General features: G+C 36.5%; 1 protein-coding gene across 1 annotated transcript; it reads left to right on the forward strand.

Moving 5' to 3' along the window:
• Window positions 1–268: 268 nt before the first annotated feature.
• On the forward strand, window positions 269–20,405 carry LOC139731200 (CUB and sushi domain-containing protein 3-like). The gene is made up of 13 exons (XM_071642083.1): window positions 269–715; window positions 4,528–4,740; window positions 6,209–6,397; window positions 6,615–6,836; window positions 7,469–7,618; window positions 8,610–8,885; window positions 12,717–12,857; window positions 14,822–15,007; window positions 16,231–16,407; window positions 17,002–17,079; window positions 18,474–18,539; window positions 19,664–19,742; window positions 20,156–20,405. Exons 1-13 carry the CDS (start codon window positions 661–663, stop codon window positions 20,403–20,405), a joined length of 2,082 nt encoding a protein of 693 aa, XP_071498184.1. The 5' UTR covers window positions 269–660.
• Window positions 20,406–21,846: the final 1,441 nt, after the last annotated feature.

Genomic DNA, 21,846 nt, shown 5'->3' on the forward strand with positions numbered 1-21,846 from the left:
GACCATGTCTCCGTGGCAAGATGCAATGAAGGGATAATGAATTGCCTTATTTTCGTGTCACATCGTAATAATGTTTCTCCAAGGGAGGAATCCTTTAATAGCCAGTCACTGACCCCCCCCCCCCCCCCCCCGTCTCTGCACACGTGGTCACGGCAGGCTTCCTTAGACAAATTTATTCTTGTCCATATTTTTGGCAGAGCACTTCCTTCTTGTCTAGAGTTCAGCTGGTAGCTCACCGATACTCGTTGATTCCTGATGCTCTCTATCTGGTAGGAATAACTATTGCCCTAAGTGTTAACGTGGGGTGAAATGACTTTGTGTGTCCTTCACTTTGCGTGCCAGTTTTTTCGTTTATAAAATCGGAATGAAAAGCGAAATGAGTTTCATATGACCTTTGCTGAGAGAAGCTTGACAACATTGCAGTATCATGAATTTAGGGATAAGAGAATAGAAGAACATCTGTACTAACGTCCTCCTTGGCAGTTCAGAGTTGAACCACATTGTCTTGATTTGTTCAATGTGCGAGAACGTCTTTTCATGTTTCTGGTGTTGTTTCTTGCACATACTGAGATACATTTGAACGCATTCCGCTTTACCTGTCTTCCAATGCTGGTATCAAGTCTATAAAAGTGATTAAACGGCCTCCTTCTCAACGCTGAAATGCCGAAGCTTGTAGCAGCTTTGATTCTCGCTGTTGGCACTGGATCTTTGTGGGGTAAGTTGATAATTTTTTCCCACTTTATCCACATATTTCTGATAAGACTTCAACCTTCTTATCGCGTAAATTGTTATTCGTGGAAAAATAATATCAACCATCTAAATCATGTAAAATCACGAATTACATCTATGTTGTTATCATTACCCGTTATGTATGTCGGGCAACACAACTCGATGTTAACAATCATTAGCAATATTTTTTTTTTCGAGGTAGAGGACGTGGTCCATAGGGACAACAAAGGGCCTACTACTACCGCAAGTTCAGGGTATGTAATAATGATACGTTACGTACAATTGAATAATAATAATAATAATTGATATGATTTATATAGCGCCAAATCCACTCTGCAGAGTGCTCTAGGCGCGGAAGGAAGAGGAAAGTGAAGGAGATAAAGGACATACAAATATCAAATACATGTAATGAGTAGTCAAATTGAGGCTCTAAACAAGTGAGTTTTAGACTGCTTTTAAAGGAGTCTGATGAAGAACAACATTTTTACGACTGAAGGTAAATTATTCCATAAGGTGGGAGCAGCATGGCCAAAGGAACGTGTGCCCCATATTGTAGTGAATCATGGAATTATCAGAGAACCGGAGTTGGATGAGCGTAGAGATCTAGCAGGGATGTAATTATGGAGTAAGTCAATGTTATACTGAGGAGCAGCGCCCTGAATGCAATGAAAAGTCAGAAGTAAAATCTTAAAAATAATGCGATCTTTGACTGGTAACCAATGAAGTGATCTCAAAATAGGGGTGATGTGAGTATGCTTCTTGGATAGTGTAATGATGCGTGCTGCCGCATTTTGAAGCCTCTGTAGCATGGAGAGCTGAGTTTGTGGTAAGTTAAATAAGACAGAGTTTCCAAAATGAAAACACTTATCATTCAGTGGGATTATTCTCAGTTCAAGTGCTGGGTGGAGAGAAAAATAAGATTGCGTTAAAATGGGTCAAGATTCGTGACACCACATTTTACACAAAAAGAAACTTCAGGGTGAAGATATTCTCAAGGAACAATGCTTTTTTTAAATAATTTTCATATGGCAGAAAGCAAGGTGTTCAGAGCTACAATTTGTCGTTTGGTACCGTTCCGTTTGGAACCGGAATGCACTAGAAACACACCCTATGATTCATATATCATACACTTCATTTCTTCATAAATGAAAGCATCTATGTAGGCCCTAGACAATCCTAGGTTACTACCTGTCCATAGGACACAATGCATGCCTACATTTACAAGCAAACATAAAAGAATTTATGAGCTTTTTCAAAACAAAATATAGCTGTGATGTGATTTAATTCACACTATAATGCAAGTTTTAATGTGAGTCATTTAATTAAGCCAGCAGTAAAAAAAATATATATTCCCTGATGAGGAAGAAGAAAATACATTTTTCCCATAACATCACTGCTAACAGCGGTTCAAAATGCAGTGTTTTCTAAGTATGAAGACAGCTTGTCTAGAGTGATATGAGTTGGTCAATTTCCTTGTTTAAAGAAATCGTCAATTTCCTCGTTTGAGGGAATCAGTTACATGTTTAGAATGGCACAGTTATGAGGAAAGTCTAGATAAAACGGGAAAACAAAACAAACACGAGCATCCGTACTCGGCACTGCGTTTCCACGAAAGGCTTTCCGGTCTGCACCCAGGATCAGAGGATTTTGTCTGAAGCGCCGGAAGAATGTCAATATTGCTTTCACTCATTGCTAGATTCGTGCAAAGCATTTCCAAAGGGTGTCTTTAAAGAGGAATCCACCACAAAAAAAAACCAACAAATCTTCAAAGGAATGAGCAAACTATTCCCTACAGAACGATACAAAAATGACAAAATCGGAAAAAAAGTAAGGAAGCAATGACACTTTGAAATATCACTTTTTTTTTTTGGAAAACATTTCTTGACTAGTCCTTATGGATATTCAATTAAGCATGTTGACAATGTCATGCTCTCACAATTTTTTATTCATTTCGTAATTATACAGAAATGACAAAAATGTGATATTACAGCTGTATGAATATACAATTTACCTTCAAACCATCCAAAGTAAAAATGAACAAAAATGTTGATTCTGACATATGTTGTTTTTAGAAAATGCTTTTACTTTAACATTTTTCCAAACTTCTTACATACCAGGTATGAAAATTTTGAGAGCCTGACATCATGAACTCGCTCATTTGAATATTCATAAGGACTGATCAAAAAATAATATTTTCTGAAAAATATGTGGAAAACTAAAAGGTCATATCTTCACTCATTCATTCATTCATTCATTCATTTTATTTCCACACGGCCACTTAATTCAGCCACAAGCTGTTTTTCAACAAGTCCGTGCATGTTGATAAAAACAGTTACATCACGTAATACAAAAACATCATAATGCACAAAATCATACTAAAGAGGAAGAAGAAGATGATGAAGAAGATGAAGAGGAGGAAGAAGAAGAAAAAAACACTTGAGCTTACAGGCTACATGTCACATTCTCTACCCCCCCCCCCCCCACTGACACTACACAAAATCTATATAAGGGCTTTTTACACTTGTGTTTCTTAACCCCGGACTTTCTCTGACCCAGGACTATCGTTAGTCCCGTACCAATTTTTTCAGCTTTTTACACTAGCCAATTAGTCCCGTACTATCTCTTGTCCGGGGCTAAGGAGAAAACTGACCTTTTTACACTCGTATTTCTTAGCCCCGGACTTTCCAAACGACATGAATATTCATAATTACGCTGTGTACTGTACACGTACACGCACGCACCGGCAGCACTTGATTACCTCGTTTCTGATTGGTCAGTGAGGGTCGGACTTCGTCTCCGTCGCTTAGCCCAGGATTATTTTTTCGTTCTGTTTACACTCACTTGCTTGGCACCGCAATTGCGGTGCTAGCACCGCAATTACGGTGCTAACCCCTGCTATTTTGCAGGGCCAGATAGTACCGTACTATCGGTGGGGCTAGCCCACTTTGGCAAAAACGAGTGTAAACAGAAAGTGGGCTAAGGATAGTCCCGTACCAACGGTGGGGCTAAGCCCCCCCCCCCCCCCCCCCTTAGCCCCACCGTTGGTCCGGGGCTAAGCAAAATTTTACAAGTGTAAAAAGCCCTATACATGTTTAAACTTTTACATAATAATACACAAACAAATATACACAGAACACATGACTCCATCGCTGAAAACAGTCTCGTTAATAAAAAACAACAACTATATATTCAATTTAAATCTAGTGAAGGACATTTCTTTCAGATTTCTATGCAATCGATTCCATTCTTTAATTCCTCGAAATGAAAAACTCAGTTTCTTAATATTGGTTCGTGGTTTAAATAGCTCAAAACATTTATACACATTTCTTAAGCCATAATAATATTCTTTAAAAACAAAATGTATTATCATCTTAGCATTATCTTATTCAATTTTTGTAATTTTTTGCATCATTCTTTACGAAATAATTTTCTCTTTCTTATAAATTTAATATTTATTTTGGGTTGGACATCCTTTTTTAAGCAGAAGACATTAAAAATCTCTTTAAAAAAAAACGCCAAACAAACAACGAAGGAAACAGTATACATTTGTTAGAATGGAGGTTTCGTATTTCGGTATGATTATTAGATAAAAAACTGTTTTACCTCAGAGTAGTATCCGTCCGTTTCATGTGTTCAGGGTTTGAATTCAATATGACACGTATAGAGATTGAAACCCTTATTTTTTTTTGAACAGTAATTTGGCTTCAAATAAAAAAAAAAAAATCAACGATTATAGCTCAGGCATGATTATGAGATTGACTGGCAAATTTCACACATCGCTTTTGTCCCAACATACAGGACTGGTTATTGGACAGTGTGCCTTTCCCGCAGTGCTACCATGCCACCACTGCACTGTAGAGGGGATATCGGATGAAGGTGAATATCTACCGCAGGGATCCCTCCTGCTCTGGACCTGCGACTCTGGCTATGTCATGACTGGGGATGGTGATACTGTGGTCTGGGTGTGCGGACAGAACGATACTTGGCTTCGCCCCGATCCCATTTGCACAGGTAGTGTGATATACAAAGGTTTGGAAGTGGAAAAGAAACGGCAATGCTAAGGGTAAATTCAGGTAACATCGGTAAACATGATCGTCTGAGAACCATTGTCTTCATACTTACTAATTTTTTGTTTTTGTTTTGAAAAGACAATGACAGAGTCTTTGAACATAAGATGCATTTGAAAGGGCTATATCCGTATAAAGTAAGAAAAAATACAGAAGAAACAAATGGACCAAGCAGAACTTGCAGAAATGAGCACAATGACGGTTCTGTATATCGTATTTGCGGTAACATATGAAATAAGCATACTGAAAACTACATCGTGTACAGTGCATGCAAGACATCATTTAAATATTACAGAAACACAACTATGCTATGAAAGCTACTGCCAATCCTTCTTCTTGACCTACAACAAAATGATGACAATGGTGCATGATGACTAATTTCTTTCAAGACACCGTGCAGCATTCTAGTATGTTCTTCCCACAAATTCAATTCAATTCAAACTTTAATTTCGCTTTTTTTTTCCAACAGAATGTACAAGAAACAATATGATACGTTTTACATGCGAGTCGTTGATAATATACATAGTCAAACAGGGATAACATCATGTTCATATCTGCATGTTTAGTACAAAAAGAAACATACACTCTATTTATACACTCTGTGAAAAAAAGTGGAGGTACCCACTCAAAAGACTATGCGTGTAACATGTGGGCACCTCTGTGGGAAAGGGGGAAGGAGGGGAAGTAAAGGGGGGGGGGTGAAAAACTTACAACTACAAAGAGTGCGGGAAACTTGGAAAGTCGGGAATAGAAAAAAAAGAAAGAAAAAGAAAGAAAGAAAAAAGAAGAAAAAGAAAGCAAAAGTGTGAAAAAAGTGAACAGAAAATGGGGAGAAGAGGAAGGGAGAGAGGAAAAGAGAGAGAGAGAGAGAGAGAGAGAGAAAGCCTAAATTATTTTGATGCCTACACCAAGGGGCGAAGCCCACAGAGACAAATACAGAGACAGAGACCAATAAAAGTAACAAAGCACCCGAAATCTTAATAATCAGCGCAAACATTTGAAATCATATCTTTGAAATTATGCATATAATTACAGTATATACAGATATATATTATAATAATTATTCCCACTTAATATAACAAACTGAATTCATTCAGTTTCGCTCAATTGTACGACTCTTTTTTTTATTGTAATCCTTGCTTACGATAAAGTTTCTTTAATCTTTGTAGCTGCACTCTATAATGTAGGCTTATCACTCTTAGCTTACATATGTCAAATGTGTACTAATACGAAAGCACGTGAAGGTAAATCGTGAAATTACAAAGAGTGAATGTTTAACGTAAAAATCTCAAATTTTAGTCTATTGTAGATGGTAGCGTCTTTCAAGTCTTTGTTCCATGTTGTAATCGTACAGTATGAGGGTCATTCCCCGATGTTTTTTCTTTTGTTTTGTTTTGTTTTCCCTTCACCAGAAATATCTTGCCCTGATCCGTCCATTCCTGCGAAAGGATCAATAAGTGGAGGGCGCCAGCATTGGTATCCCAAAGGAACAAACGTGTCCTACGAATGTGATTCCGGCTACTCATTCTCGATAGGCTCTTCAGCGAATATAACGTGTGGGGCCGATGGAGAGTGGACATTCAACGGGGCAGTTTGTAAAAGTGAGTTACATTCCGCACCTTCTTCCATTGTTAGGTAATTATTGAGATAAACATAAGGAAGAAAACAATCAATGTAAACCCGTTTAAGCTCTCTTTACCATGCAACACTTTTAAGTGAGCTTTTTTTAAAATCGTTTTCTCTATTTTTCTTTCTTATCAATAACGGCAATATCTCTGATTCATACTTCGCCTTATTTTTTTCACATTTTGTTTCTAGTTGAGTGCCCTGCATATTACGAGGAGCACAACAACGTATGCTTTAATGAATTTACGTCAGATTGGGTTGATTGGGGAAGGGCCCGCGAGACATGCGACAAGAGTGGAGAGATCCTGGCACTTGCAAAGGACAGTGGCACCCATACTCATTTGGAGAGCATGGTCAGCAGTGGCAATTACTGGATCGGAGCACAGGAAGGCAGGGACTGGAAGTGGGCATCGGGTGAGATAAATTCGTCGATATTCATCATACCTCTCATATAGTTTGAAATACTTGCCACTTATTTTACCAGTTGATGCATATGTCCTTTACATTTTGAAACATGCCGGCACCTTGCGCTCCTTCAACTCCTTGATTTTTGGAAGAAACATTGGGTAATATTGTTATAAACAGCAATTATTTTCTCAAGGGAGGATATTTTGCCACTTCTTGAGAATAGATCTATGTAGTTTCTCCCATGTGTGTTATATGCCCCTGTACCATTCCTGTATGCTCATCAAACATAATTAATTCAAGGAAAAGCAAAGGTAACACACACATGCGCCCCCACGCACAGACAGACACACAGGCTTGAAACAAAGTCTTCTTTATTATAGACTTCAAATGGAGCTTAAACTCCCATGTTCCAGGTTTATAGCTGCAACGGGAAATTAGAAAATAAATAGGTTCGTTTAACTATATGAAGACAAGAAAACTTAAAATTGAAAGCGCGAGTGAAGAACCATAATGTATATAAATCTTTTGAACCGTTAGTTGTAGCTTTAAGTCCTCGAAGAACTTCTCTCCCCCATCCCCTTTATTTCTCTAATGAAGTATCTACAAGAGCATATGAATTTGGATATTTCCATGGACAGATGAATCGTATATTCAAAGACTGTTCTGGAATGAAGGTGAGCCGAACGGTCAAAACGAGCGGTGTGTGGAGCTTAGGAACTCTACTGAAGGCAGGTTCTACTGGAACGACAAGGATTGCTATCATAAACATGGCTTTATTTGCCAAGAAGGTAAACCACTGATATCATAGAAAAGAAAGGCCTTGGGCCTTATTCTTTCTTTCTATTGGTGTATTAAAATCTCTTCATCATTCATTCCTGTTGAGTGTCTGTGAATCTTGTATACGATTTCACGAATTCGCACATAGAGTCGCTTAGCACTTTACTGAGCTGCTATGACGAGAATACACGAACTCAGCACTTCTGAAGTCCACATTTTATACTATACCATTGTATTATACGCATTATAGTCATGATTATAATACATTATAAAACGGAATATATTTTGCTTTATACAGGTGGTATGATGACAACAAGTAATCAAATTCATTTGGATGGAATTGTGCAATTCACTGAGAGTATTTATAATTTTGTGACTCGTCTGAGTCACTTCTTCAGCTCCAAGTAGCTGTCGAGAATTCACCCGTGATGAATACATGAGAGATGTCAGTCGATGTGTGGACGATTTTATGTAGTTAAAAATAAGGAATTAAAGCAAAAAGCCACAAACCACACAATCCAAACCGAGCCAAACCAAACCAAACCAAACCTAAGCAAACCAAACCAAATAGATATTGAATAGTCGAAATCTAGTCCACTCAAATACTGTGTACTTCCGCAAAAGTGAGCACAAGCCAAATCAGTTGTTTGATTTGAAATAAATGCAGTTTGAATTATCAATATTAAAACATTGGGTAACCAAAACTTAGACAGAAAAGAAACACTTCAAAAGTGCTCACGCTATCAGAGCAAACAGAAATGACTTGGCCATGATATCTAGATCAGGATTGACTCTATAATTATCATAAAATGCAAAGGAAAAAGCTTTGCTTTATCATGTTTGTGATTGTATATGTTACGGCTGAGGGCACGTAACATCCGTCAAATTTATCTATCAAGCAAATCATGAACAAAGAAAAATGTCAGTGTTTGACAAAGAGATTTTAGTGGCAATAAGCACAGAGCAGTTTCTGAAAAGAGAAATAATTTTGATCTGTTTCAGATGGTCCTTGTACCGGCGATATTAATGAAGGTGACTGGTTCAATAAAACATTTAATGACAAGTGCTATAGTTTCATCGGCGGCAACTACACATGGCACGAGTCACGAGACGCCTGTACATCGATAAACGGTTCTCTGGTGGAGATTTTAGATCTTAGCACCCAGGAATTCTTGTCTTCTATTGCATCACTTTGGCAGTCCATGTATTCTTCCGAGTTCTGGATAGGAGCGTTCGAAGATACCAACGATGATGGAAGGTCTTGGTTTTGGGTGGACAGTAAGTAAATATTAATTGTTTGCTGATTCTCAGTTTGTTTGATACTTGAATACATTCAAATGACATTAATAACACCCCCTTCACACTATAATGTGACACTGAAATTTGCCCCTGAAGTATACAGTTGTTATTATACCATATATGCCATTGCGCCTATTCTCTCCTTTTTTTTCAATGCCCGCTCTCGTTCATTTGTACTTGTATATGTGACCCTTCATCATAAAACAACAAAAAGTCACCAGACATGGATTTTTAAGTTAAGAGCAGTTTCTAAAAGAGCAGACTCCCTAAGCTTTAAAATGATGTATAGTTCAATTAAAATGTACTCTCCTAACCTATCTAAATGTCGGTAAGAAAACACACACTCTGGAAAAGTGCGAACCAAGAAATGAGGCTCTGAAGTACACGGTGTCTATCTGTCTATTAATGCGCTTAATCTGTACCAAACCGTGCTAGCTGTGAAATGAAGGATGATCAGATTAAGTTGAAATTGAGCATGCTGTATGAACATATTCTTTCCCTGATAAAGGTCAACTTCCAAAACAGTAGCTTTTTCCCGTCGAAAGTTATCAGACTTGAAAGTGAAGAGTGTGCAAAGGGCTATCAAGAAATAACAAGGGTCCTCTAAGACATACCTGATCTCACTACTCTACAAAAAAGAGTTGTAGAAAAACTGCTGAAAATGGACTTTCCCATTCATTTTATGATCCCAAATCTAAGAATAATGCAAAAGAAGGGTAGTTCTTTCAGAAAGAATGAAAAGCTCAATTATGACCCCGTTGACCCGTTTCACTTTTTTTTTTGAGATTTCACGTAAAATCAAAGGGTGCGACTTTTTCTTGGTTTTGTTATGCAGGGTCACATAATAATTTATGTACACATCCTTGCAATATATTGAATACAGGTTGTATTCCAGGTTGTATGTATCCTCTGAGGTTCCCATATCATACAAGCTTTTTTTTTATTGGGACCCTCCATTAAATTTCTTTCCTTTTTCAGTTTGTATTTTGCATAACGATATTCCAAAATCTTATCATGTTTTCTTCATTTTGTTACTCACCATTACATGTACTTTGTTACTTTAGCTTTTTTGCAACTATCAAAAAAATGTTCTGCTTATACATTGCATATGTGACAGTGCACCTCAAAACAAACAAAAAGTCGCCAGATATGAGTTTTTAGTTAAGACCATATTCTGAAAGAACAGACTTTAAGCTTTAAAATGATGTATAACTCAAATCAAATGGACTCTCCTAACCTATCTAAATATTGGAAAGAAAGCACAAACTCAGGAAAAATGTGAACTGAGAAAAGAGGCTCTGAAGTACAGTGTCTATTCAAGCGCTTAATCTTTACCAAACCGTGCTGGCTGTGCGATGAATGGGACAAAAAACAGGAAGTAAACCACCAGAGTAACAACAATGAAGGGATTATCAGATTAAACTGAAATTAAGCATGCCTCATTAACACAGTCTGTCCATAATTAATGCCAACTTTTAAAGCAGTGGCACTATTTTTTCAAATGTTATTAGAGTTGAAAGTGAAGAGTGTGGACAAGGTTTTTCAGAAATGAAAAAGGGATTCGAAAGACACACCTAATCACACTATTCTGCCAAAAATGTTCAAGATAAACTGCTAAAAAAACGCACTTTCCTGCCCGTTTTATGATACCAAATTTTAGCATAATGTAGAAAAAGACCCGCTCTTTCAGAAAATATGAAAAAGTCAAGTTCGTCTAGGTTGACCCATTTCACTTATTTTCAGTCCTCACGCAAAATCAGTGTGTGCGACTTTATGTTCGTTTTGAGGTGCACGGTCACATATAATTTTCTCTGCTTATGTGATGGAAATAAAAAAAAGATGAATTTAAACTGTCCCGATTTTGTCTAAATCGCACTTTTACTGAAATTAAATCTTGTTTTACTATCAATCCTTTAATTGATTTCCTCATTAAGATCCACCAATAACTTTTTTCACAATACTATGTTATCATGAGGAAATGACATCAATTACGTGACTTGTTCCATTAAAAAATTGTAGATCTCCATTTATTCATCGATAAACAAACTCTTCGACCCCCCTGGTCATCAAATTATTAAAGTTTAAAAAAAAATCAAGTAAACATGCAGAGTGTGAGGCCTGTGAGAAACAGACACGTCACATTGTTTGTTGTTTATCTTGGACAGGATTCTAAGGAAATTTGACATTCCTGTTATTCCGCTTCCTTCAACACGTTAAAATAAGATAGAACAATAAACTGCTACCTTAAACGTAGCTTCGAAGTTTTTTTTTTTTCGGTCTACGCCTATATCATGGAGAATATGTATACATGTACATATATGTGACCGTGTATCAAAAACAAACAAAAAGTCGCACACATTGATTTTGTGTTAGGGCTGAAAATAGGTGAAATGGGTCAACCAAGCCAATCTTGATTGTTCATACTTTCCAGAAGAACAATTAGTCTTCTTCCACATTATACTAAAAATTGGAATCAACAAACAGAACAGGACATAATTATTGTGTTTGTAGCAGTTTTTTATCGAACGCTTCTTGGTAGAATAGTGTGATTTTTAATTTCTCATAGAGTCCTCTTTTCATTTCGTAAAACCCATGTCCATCATTTTGAAGCCAAAAATCTGCTCTTTCAGAATCTGCTCTTAACTAAGAACCCATGTCTGGCGACTTTTTGTTTTGTTGGTTTTGTGATGAAGGGTCATATATATATATATATATATATATATATATATATGTAACATGAAGAGTTTGTTCGCAATAACCGATAAGTCCATATTTGCCAAGTAGAGATATTTGCGATTAAAGGTCAAGAAAAATAAAAAGAATAATAAGAAAATGTTTGCTTCTTTTGACCATAACTTGAAAAATATACCTTTATATGCAGTGACCAATATATCATTTCAAAAGTATTATTTTGTACTTTATGACAAAGACCGCACTTCAAAATCTTCAAAATGAACTTATCGGTATTTGCGAACAAACTCTTCATATATATATATATATATATATATATATATATAAATGAAGAGTTTCTTGGCAAAAACCGATAAGTCCATTTTCGAAGATTTTGAAGTACGGTCTCTGCCAAAAAGTACAAAATAATACCTTTTAAATGATACATTGGTCACTACATATAAAGACACATTTTTTAAGTTATGGTCAAAAGAAGCATTTTTTTTTTGTTATTCACTTTATTTTTCTTGACCTTTAATCGCAAATATCTCCATTTGGCAAATGTGGACTTATCGGTTTTTGCAAACAAACTCTTCATATCCTTGCTAGCTGTGTAATGAAAGGGATAAAACTGAGGATGTAAACCTCAGGAGCAACAACAATGAAGGTATCATCAGATTAAGCTGAAATTGAGCATACGTTATTAACACAATCTGTCCATGAATAATACCAACTTTCAAGCAGTAGCATTATCCATTCAAAAGTAATTAGACTTGAAAGTTAAGAGTGTGCAAAGGATTTCAAGTAGGGAAAATGGGCCTCTATACCTCGTGATTCTACTCTCCCCTCAAAAAAGGGTTGTAGAAAATCTGCTGAAAAAAAAACAAACTTTTAATTGTTTTGTTTGTTTTGTTTTGTTTTTGTTTGTTTTGTGGATCATGGTCACATAAATGTATATAATAAATATTATATGATAAATCTTATATATAATGACTCTTGACACCTTCAGTGTCTTTCTCTTAATGTTAGGGTATCTTCGATATCATCTCAATTACACATGAATTTGTTTATTCAAAAGAGAGGACAAACTATGTATTTCGTAAATTATGTAAATTTTGTATTCGTCTCATTTAAATACAGATACCAGAGTGATAACAAGCCAATGGGACGACCGAGAGCCTAGTAATGATCATGAGAAATGCATTGAGATGCGTCAGGACAAAAGATTCCAGTGGAATGACGAACCATGTGATCACGTGAGAGGACATTTCTGCCAGAGAGGTATTCAGAAACAGAGAAAATACGGTGTAAAGGAGTCTTCATGAAAATTGAATGCATGAATCAATGGTATGCTTCTTTTTAGAAATGCTTTCAAACATGTAAATACATTTGATGATTGACTTATTGTGCTAAAGCCATCCATTAAGTAGGATATAAATCCTTTAAAATAATATTTCTGAAAGAAAGGAATAAGAGAAAAGAAAGAGTTATTACCTGAAAGAATTTTGTGTGATTCAGTTCACAAATCTGCCGTTAATATGAGAACTAAAAATTGTTCTTGAGAGCTATGAAAGCCCCATCTCATTTTGTTTGACTTACGCAGTGTACGGTGTGTGTGTGTGTGTGGGCCAACAGACCACCAACAGACTACATTTGCAATAGTGCTTGCAATGCCACGTTCCTAAACAATCATCGATTTATACCGTATATAGAGGGTAATTGTGACTGTGCACCTCAAAACGAACATAAAGTCGCACCCAATGATTTTGCGTGAGGACTGAAAATAAGTGAAATGGGTCAACCTAGCCGAACTTCACTTATTCATATTTTCTAAAAGAGCGGGTCTTCTTTTACATTATGCTAAAATTTGGTATCATAAAACGGGCAGGAAAGTGTGTTTTTTTTTTAGCAGTTTATCTCGAACTTTTTTGGTAGAATAGTGTGATTAGGTGTGTCTTTAAAATCCCTTTTTCATTTCTGAAAAAACCTTGTCCACACTCTTCACTTTCAACTCTAGTAACTATTGAAAGGATAGTGCAACTACTTTGAAAGTTGGCATTAATAACCATGAACAGAATGGGTCAATGAGGCATGCTTAATTTCAGTTTAATCTGATAATCCCTTCATTGTTGTTACTCTGGTGGTTTACTTCCTGTTTTTTTTTTCTCATTCATCGCACAGCCAGCACGGTTTGGTAAAGATTAAGCGCTTGAATAGACACTGTACTTCAGAGCCTCTTTTCTCAGTTCACACTTTTCCTGAGTTTGTGCTTTCTTTGTAATATTTAGATAGGTTAGGAGAGTCCATTTGATTTGAGTTATACATCATTTTAAAGCTTAAAGTTTGCTCTTTAAGAATATGGTCTTAACTAAAAATTAATGTCTGGCGACTTTTTGTTTGTTTTGAGGTGCAGGGTCACAATAAGTGTCCATCAAACTAAAGCTATACACTGATGTTGCAACAACTATACATTGTAAGGGTAACAGTTATTGTATTATTAAAGGGGATGGCTAGTAACTGATCAGTGGGAATCAGTGGGAATGCTGGAGGATGGTTGTTGCAATCCTTGTGGGATTCATTAACTTGATATATCTATTATTGTGTGAAAATTATTTGCTTCAGAATGGTCTCATATTCTTCAAATTGAAAAAACTAGCCAATGTGTAAGAATGTATGTTTACACATTTGGAGACAATTACTTCCTGGAACTATTTCTTTTTATTTTAACTGTCATATCACAAGCGGTGCACCCATGAAATTTAAGCTGAATTATGTATTTATTTTGGAGCAAGCACCATGAGCGCCTGACTTGGCGGATACCGGCGCTATACAAGACTTCATCATCATCATCATATGCAAGTAATGTGTAGTTTAATGTTTCCAGGTTAGCATGCCTGTACAGTGACGGGGCCTTAAACTGCACATTACCTGAATATGATACCATTCTGAAACAAATAATTTTCACACAACAATAGCAATATAATGTACTTTTAAATGAATCCCACAAGGATTGAAACAATCATCCTCCAGCATTCCCACTGATCAGTTACTAGCCATTCCCTTCAAATGATTTCAAAGAGCATATTCTTTGAGAATCCCTGAAACAATGTTTATTAGTATATTCTGAGTTTGGACATAAGTGCTAATAACAATGGCATCGGAATAATTATGACTAGAATGTTGTGAAACTTTTACAATCTAAAACGATACATAATCCATGGGTCAATTACTATTATGTTTGCAAGGACTGGTGGCGTGCGGTGACCCTGGAGCTCCAGGTCACGGTGTGAGGGCGCCAGACGATACGTCTTCATTCCTCGATGGCGCCACGGTTAACTTCCGCTGTGATCCTGGCTACCAGTTGAACGGCTCCGCGTCAATCACCTGTCTTACGAACGGGATTTGGGATGGTGCTAGGCCGTTTTGTGAAGGTAATCTATAGATATAAGTAGCAGTTAATTGTAGATCAAAAATGTTCCTTATTTCCCTTATGTTGGGCTTTTCCTTCTACCACCCTCAAGATGCATCGTTATAGAACATTGCTTATAAAACTTCTCAAATATTCCCGGTTTGTTTGTTCTGCATAACATAGGCCTATAATCTGTACATAAGGCATGCATCCTTTTAATGATTTGGACTATTTGTAGATTAATTCGTTATAATTTTGTCGCAAACAGTGATTGCACAATAGATGGAAATACGTCTTCCTAGTATTATCTTGAAAGCATACATTTTTTTGGTGTTAGACATTCCATCTTTTTGATAACATTAAAGGACAAGTCCACCTTCATATACATGTGGGTTGGATGAATGCAGCAATATTTGTAGAACACATCAGTGAAAGTTTGGGGTAAATCGGACAATCCGTTAAAAAATTATAAATTTTTAAAGTATCTGCACAGTCAATGCTGGATGAGAAGACTACTAGATTGTATGATGTCACATGCGTACAACGTTATAAGGAAAATATAAAGAAAATTTCACAAAACGTTTCTTTTTGAAAAAAAGTGCACATTTCCTCGACTTGTCACTGACGTATGTTAAGGGTAATATTATTCCCCTTACCTTCTGAAAGAGGGAAGTCAAGTGTTCTTTTATTATGCGAGAAAAGTGAAAATATCTTGAATTTTCCTTATACTTTCTTTATGTAGTTGTACACATGTGACATCACAAGCTGTAGTAGTCTTCTCATCTAGCAGTGACTAACAAAAACTTCAAAAATTTATAAATTTTAAACGGATTGTCCAATTTTCTTCAAACTCTTGCTGATGTGTTCTATTAATATAGCTGCATTCACTTGATCCACATGTCTATGAAGGTGAACTTGTCCTTTAAATAATACAAATCATTTTATCTGTAGACCAAAATGAGAACAGATACTACAGAAGCTGTCATGCCGGAAATAGATTTCCATGGAGGTTCAAATTCAATCAATTTCTCTATTGATCATTAGCGCTTATCGGCATTGACAGTGATAAATATCAAGAAAAAAATCACAAGCATGAAAATACGAAGAGAACCAATATATTAGGAAGAATATACATATTGAAATGATAGGTTCAGAAGTGGTGAATAATTTCGATTCTGTTTGATTTGTGATGTGGAAAGCTTTGGAATAAACTAATTCGATCTTTTGGGTCTTCATCAAGCACAGCCGTAAATTGTTCAGGAGATCCACAGAATGTTGACGATGCAAACTTCACAGTAACGTCGAGAAAATTTAGAGGTATGACGACATATTCGTGCTTGGAAGGCTTTCTACCAACTGCACCTCCCGTGAGTTACTGTCAGGCGGATGCCTCATGGAGCAAGCCCAATTTCTCATGCTCAGGTAATCGGAATTGCGTAGTTCTTTGTGCTCGGAAGACTCTCTGTAAAGGATCTTTGTATTAAGTATAATGGACACAGTTATGAAAAGTTAGAATTGAGTCCAAATGCGTTTACCCATGCAGAAAATTAGACTCAAAAGGTCCGCATAAAAGTTAAAGAACATGCTTATTAACGAAAACGGATAATATTAAATCAACCAAAAAACAAAAACAAAAACAAAAACAAAAACAAACAAGCAAACAAACAATCTGAACGACATTGAAATTAGGACAGGTTGTGCCAAGAAGATCTATCTCCTGATTCCGTAATTAAAAGAAGTTCAATGAAAATGATTATCATTACTCACGTTTCAGGAAAAAAAAAACTTTGACCTTATGTCTGCTCATTTGTTCGAGTTACGTTGGTAATACGGGTCAAATATTGTTCTGATTGGTCAGTAGTAAAGTTATGTGCTTAAGGTGCAAAATCTTCGCATTAGGGTACTGTCGTGGCGGCAAGGCTCAAATTTTTTTACATATATATGTATGAACTCAGTCAAAGTTGAAATTACATGTCCAATATGTTATCATGTTTATTTTTTTTTCTCACTTCAAAGCCATTCCTACTCTGCCGAGTTCAACGACTCCACTTCTGACCAACGGTCCGAAAACTTCACGGACATTGTCAAGAACAGGTAATATGACGATAATGAGAAAAATGTTATGGGAGCATTTACTAAGGAGAGTGAACGTCTCGGTTTTCGTTGACTTATCATTGTGAGAAAATAGAAATGAAAAACTAGGATTTCCCCTCAAAACTAAATCCAGCGGGATACAATGAGAACCCACTAGGCATGCATGACTGTATTTGATCGACCCCTGAGTAATTCCAGGCTGGCTATATAACTCTCTTTCGCTAAGCAGCTTCGCTGGTATCCTAGAAAATGTGCTTGTTTGCTGAAAATAGATCATTCAATGCATATGAATTATTAAGAAAAATAGAGAGAACAGAAAGTAAATGTGTTGATATCTTAAATCATTAAATCATGCTGCTAGACAGGTTTTCTCTATAACATTATGGGACATTAATCTTATGGGACATGAAACCATCGCATGAAAATTCTTTGGAGCCTGTAAAATAGAAATCAAGCGGATTTAGCACCTGTTGGGAAGCACCTCTTCATGAACTTCAGATATGTTTACAAAGATTATAAGGGTTGCAAAATATTACCTTATTTTTTATTTTCTGTTACTACCGAATCTCTGTGCAGCAGAACCTCATGGTCCCCTAATTTCTAACGAGCATGAATACAAATTTCGTACAATATTGTTTGTGACCGTGCATCACAAAACCAACAAAAAATCGCACCCCTGCATTTCCCTGAGGACTCAAGAAAGGTGAAACGGGTCAACGATTCGAAAGTCAATATGAGTTTTCCATATTTTCTGAAAGTGCTATCATTTTTCTACTTTATTCCAGAGTTTGGAATAAAAAAAATTAAATGGAAAGGTTGGTTTTGAGCAGTTTGTCTGTAACCTTTTTTTTTGTAGAGTAATGTGAGCAGGCGAGTCTTGGAGGCCCTTCTCAAAAATCCTTTCCAAGCTCACCACTTTTAACTCTGATAACTTTCGAAATGATAATGATAATGCTTTCAAAGTTAACATTCACCATGGACAGAATGTTGTGATAAAGGATGCCGAATTTCAGCTTCATCTGATTCTCTCTTTATTGTTGTTGCCCCTGTGGTTTACACCCTATTTTTTGGTCACATTCATCGCACAGCTAGCACAGCTTACTATAGATCAAGAGCTTGAAGAGACCCTGTACTTCAGAGCCTCTATTGTCAGTTCACACTTTTCAAGAGTGTGTGCATTCTTTCCAATATGTAGATACATTAGGAGACTCTATTTGACTAGAGTTACACATTATTTTAAAGCTTAGAGTCTGCTCTTTCAGAATCTGCCCTTTACCAAAAATCCCTGGCTAGCAAATTTTTGTTTGCTTTGTGGTGGAGGGTCACATTTATTTTGAAACACGTATTAGAGTACTGGAAATCCCCCGAACAATATATATATTTATTTTTTTCAGACGTTCTGTCCACTACTGTTGAGCAAGAAACGACCACACTAAGCCAATCACTGCCATTAACATCAGGTAAAGAATAGAAGGCAATTGTGACAGAAAGTGTTTTATCACATAAATTGATTGCTTTGATAAATGGCCTTCAATGTAACTTTGAATACAATTGAGCTGATCGTGAGATTCATGTCAACGAGTATGTTGTTTATTTATGCATTCAGTTGTCTTTACTCTTGGTTAGTATTTACCTCTCAGAAAATACAAAGTGTCTCTCTTTCATACACTTTAACCAAAGACATGTACCGAGTAAGCCTTGCAGGGTGACTATCAGTTGTGGGTACAACGGAGACATCATGGTCACGATAGATACCGACCGTTGTCTGGTTGAACATAAATGCCTGCATTTTAAGAGAGACTGCTTACACTCATATTCACACGCAACCTTTTCTTCGCAGAAAGTCATGCATGGGGAACTTTAGATTTGCGATACGAACGTTTAGACGACACTTGCGTTGGCCATAATTCCTCTCTCTCCTTATTGCGTCGTCAGAAACTTTAGTTTAAACAATACGCAAAGACGCAACTCTTATGAAAAGTAAAATGGCGCTCCCATGTGATCCGTGCATCAAGAACATGTATAGCTCTCTGCGTCATGAATTGAGCGGACGTAAAAATGGCCCGGAACCGACCGTTCAAACTCAGACGACGCAAGGTCGAAAGTCCGCGTCGCGAAAACCTAAAGGTCCCTAATACTCCAGATACCATTACTATTACTATTACTATTACTATTACTATTACTATTTCTATTTCTATTAATGTCACTATCGTAAATTATTGCTTCTTTTGACCACAACTTAAAATATGTACCTTTATATGTAGCGACCAATATATCAATTAAAAGGTATTATTTTGTACTTTATGACGGAGACCGTACTTCAAAATCTTCAAAAATGGATATATCGGTTTTTGCGAACAAACACTTCTATTACTATTACTATTACTGTCACTATTACTATTACCATTTCTATTACTATTACTATTACTATTACTATTACTATTATTACTACTATCCTAATACTCAACCCTTTTCGAAAAAGACAATGGTTTTAATATAATGAAGACAGTGATATGGAATTTGTGTCGACAAATTATATCATTCCACTTATTTCCCGTCCTGATTTCTTTCAATATACTTACAGTAATAGCTGGCACCACTATCGCCATTCTATTCCTCATCTTTGCCCTTCTGGCTGCGGTATTTGTAGTGCTAAAACGAAGGTATGTATGCTGATTTTGTATATAGTTGCAACCTAAAATGTGACGTCATCCAAATGATTGAAATACAATGGATTGAAAGTCAGGTATATTTACAATATAATAAAAAATGAAACTCAATTTTTTGCGAAAATAGAAATCCTCTTCCTCCTTATTTAATCATTTCTTGATTTACTTAAACACGTTCAATGATTTTTTTTGTGTGTTTTTTAATTGGGTAATACATGATTGTGAATTATTACACTATACAACAAAGCGAAACATAATATATGATATCATTTCAAATCTTAAAATGTATGCTTCCCATGGCATCATGATATAATGTGTAACTGAACAAGTTGAAACTTCAGCTCCAACCGTCGTCGCATGAATTGATCTAAACAACTTATTGTCTATTTACATGTTTGATTTCCTAGGAATCGCCAGGTGGTAAAGTCCGACACAATTCAATACTTGGAAGAACGGGATGGCCATCATCATACCTCTGAGAACATCTACAACCTTTCCAACTACGACGTGATCTCTGATTTGACAGCAGGAGAAACTAACCCCGCACCAAACAGCTCTCATGGTGCCGAATTAAGTGGACATGACAACTTTGGAGGCAACGAGGATGTTATGGTCGATAATGAACTGTACATTGCCACTGTTGAGCATACATGTTAGGAAAATGCGTAAAAAAAGTCTAAATATAATGCATGTATTTCACAGTGTTGTATGGAGAAACTCGCCAAACTCTAATATACCACTGTTGAAACTATTATCATCTTTTTATGTCGTTGCAAGGTGTAGATAATTAAAGACATCCTTTTCGACTGCAGGCAGCGAAAAAAATACATTACCTAAACGGTGCTAAATATGGTAAATTATGGAGTAAGCTAGTTAGTTTATTCTGGCTATATTAGAACTGTGGTTCCTTATTTCGAAAGTTCGTTATCACGATGGTTTGTTAAGCCCTATTTCACAATTGGTGTGGGCGCGTGTGCGACTATTTTGGTCGCACAACATGATGCATACACTGTAAACGCCTTTGATCTCATCAGTTCTTTCACAAATGCAACAGCTGTCGTACAACAAAAGCTAATAGAAGAGATAATTTCGACTTAGATTCAGATTCAAATTTCATTTTATTGTCTAATCAGGATATAATCTTTCTGTTGGCAGTTTTACATGTAGAGTTTTCAATATACAATTCGAATTTTAGCATATTGTTTACTTTCCTTTGACTTCCCTCTGTTTAATTTTATGACAATGTATTGTTATCTAAGGTTCGATTATCATTGTACACTCCGTTCACCTATGTCTGTGACCAAAAGAGTGATTTCTATAAAAAAAAAAAAAAATGAAATGAAAAACTGCTTTGAATTGCAATATACAGTCAAGCAGTGGATAGTTACGACTTTCTATTAGAGATGTGCTACGATAATGGTGTTAAGCATAATCGCACGAAAGACATGTCTCGATAGGTTGCGAGTGCACGGGCAAGTGTTGTATGACCTCCAGTCAATTCAATGCGACTATCGAGTCAAGCGAATTCTCGCATCAGCTCGCGCTTTGTTGTCCAACACTCTTCTATAGCCGTTTTCACATCAGCCCGATGTTTCGAAATAGCGCGCTATTTTCTGACTTTGGAAGTTAAAAAATATCTCGAGCTTGGATTTTTATCGGGCTGATGTGAAAACGCCTAATAGGACAACCGCACAACAGGTCGCACAACCCAATGCGAATGAAACAATCCCACCAGGTCCCGTCTGGATTTTAAATAGTGTTTACAGTTCAGATTTGACCAGTCAAGACCAAAGAGTATAGAAGCTACACTAAAAGAGGGCTTACTGCCGCTCATGGGCAATATAGAGGCGACATTAGGTAACTGACCAATAGAGGGCTTATATTGCGTGATCATAGCAGTGTCGTTATAGAAGTGAATTCTGTCTCCCTTTTATTTCTTCACCTCTTTAGGGGGTATACAGGGGAAGAGATGTGCTTAGGACCTCGTTTTGTCGTACAGAAGTATCATTCCTTCTAATCATGAATGCATTTGAAGAAATGCCATTTATTCTCCAATATGCAGTCCCACAAAGTTTGAGCTAAAGTAGCCCGACAGAGA

This window comes from Diadema antillarum, unplaced genomic scaffold (assembly GCF_040938485.1).
Source record: "Diadema antillarum isolate AM-2024a unplaced genomic scaffold, OU_Dant_1.0 seq00000365_RagTag, whole genome shotgun sequence".
NCBI classification, from domain to species: Eukaryota; Metazoa; Echinodermata; class Echinoidea; order Diadematoida; family Diadematidae; genus Diadema; species Diadema antillarum.

Coding starts and splice junctions, on each gene's coding strand:
- LOC139731200 (XM_071642083.1), top strand. CDS start 661: ATGCCGAAGCTTGTAGCAGCTTTGATTCTCGCTGTTGGCACTGGATCT. Junction 6,398..6,614: donor CAACGGGGCAGTTTGTAAAA/GTGAGTTACATT, acceptor TTTTGTTTCTAG/TTGAGTGCCCTGCATATTAC. Junction 6,837..7,468: donor GGACTGGAAGTGGGCATCGG/GTGAGATAAATT, acceptor TTCCATGGACAG/ATGAATCGTATATTCAAAGA.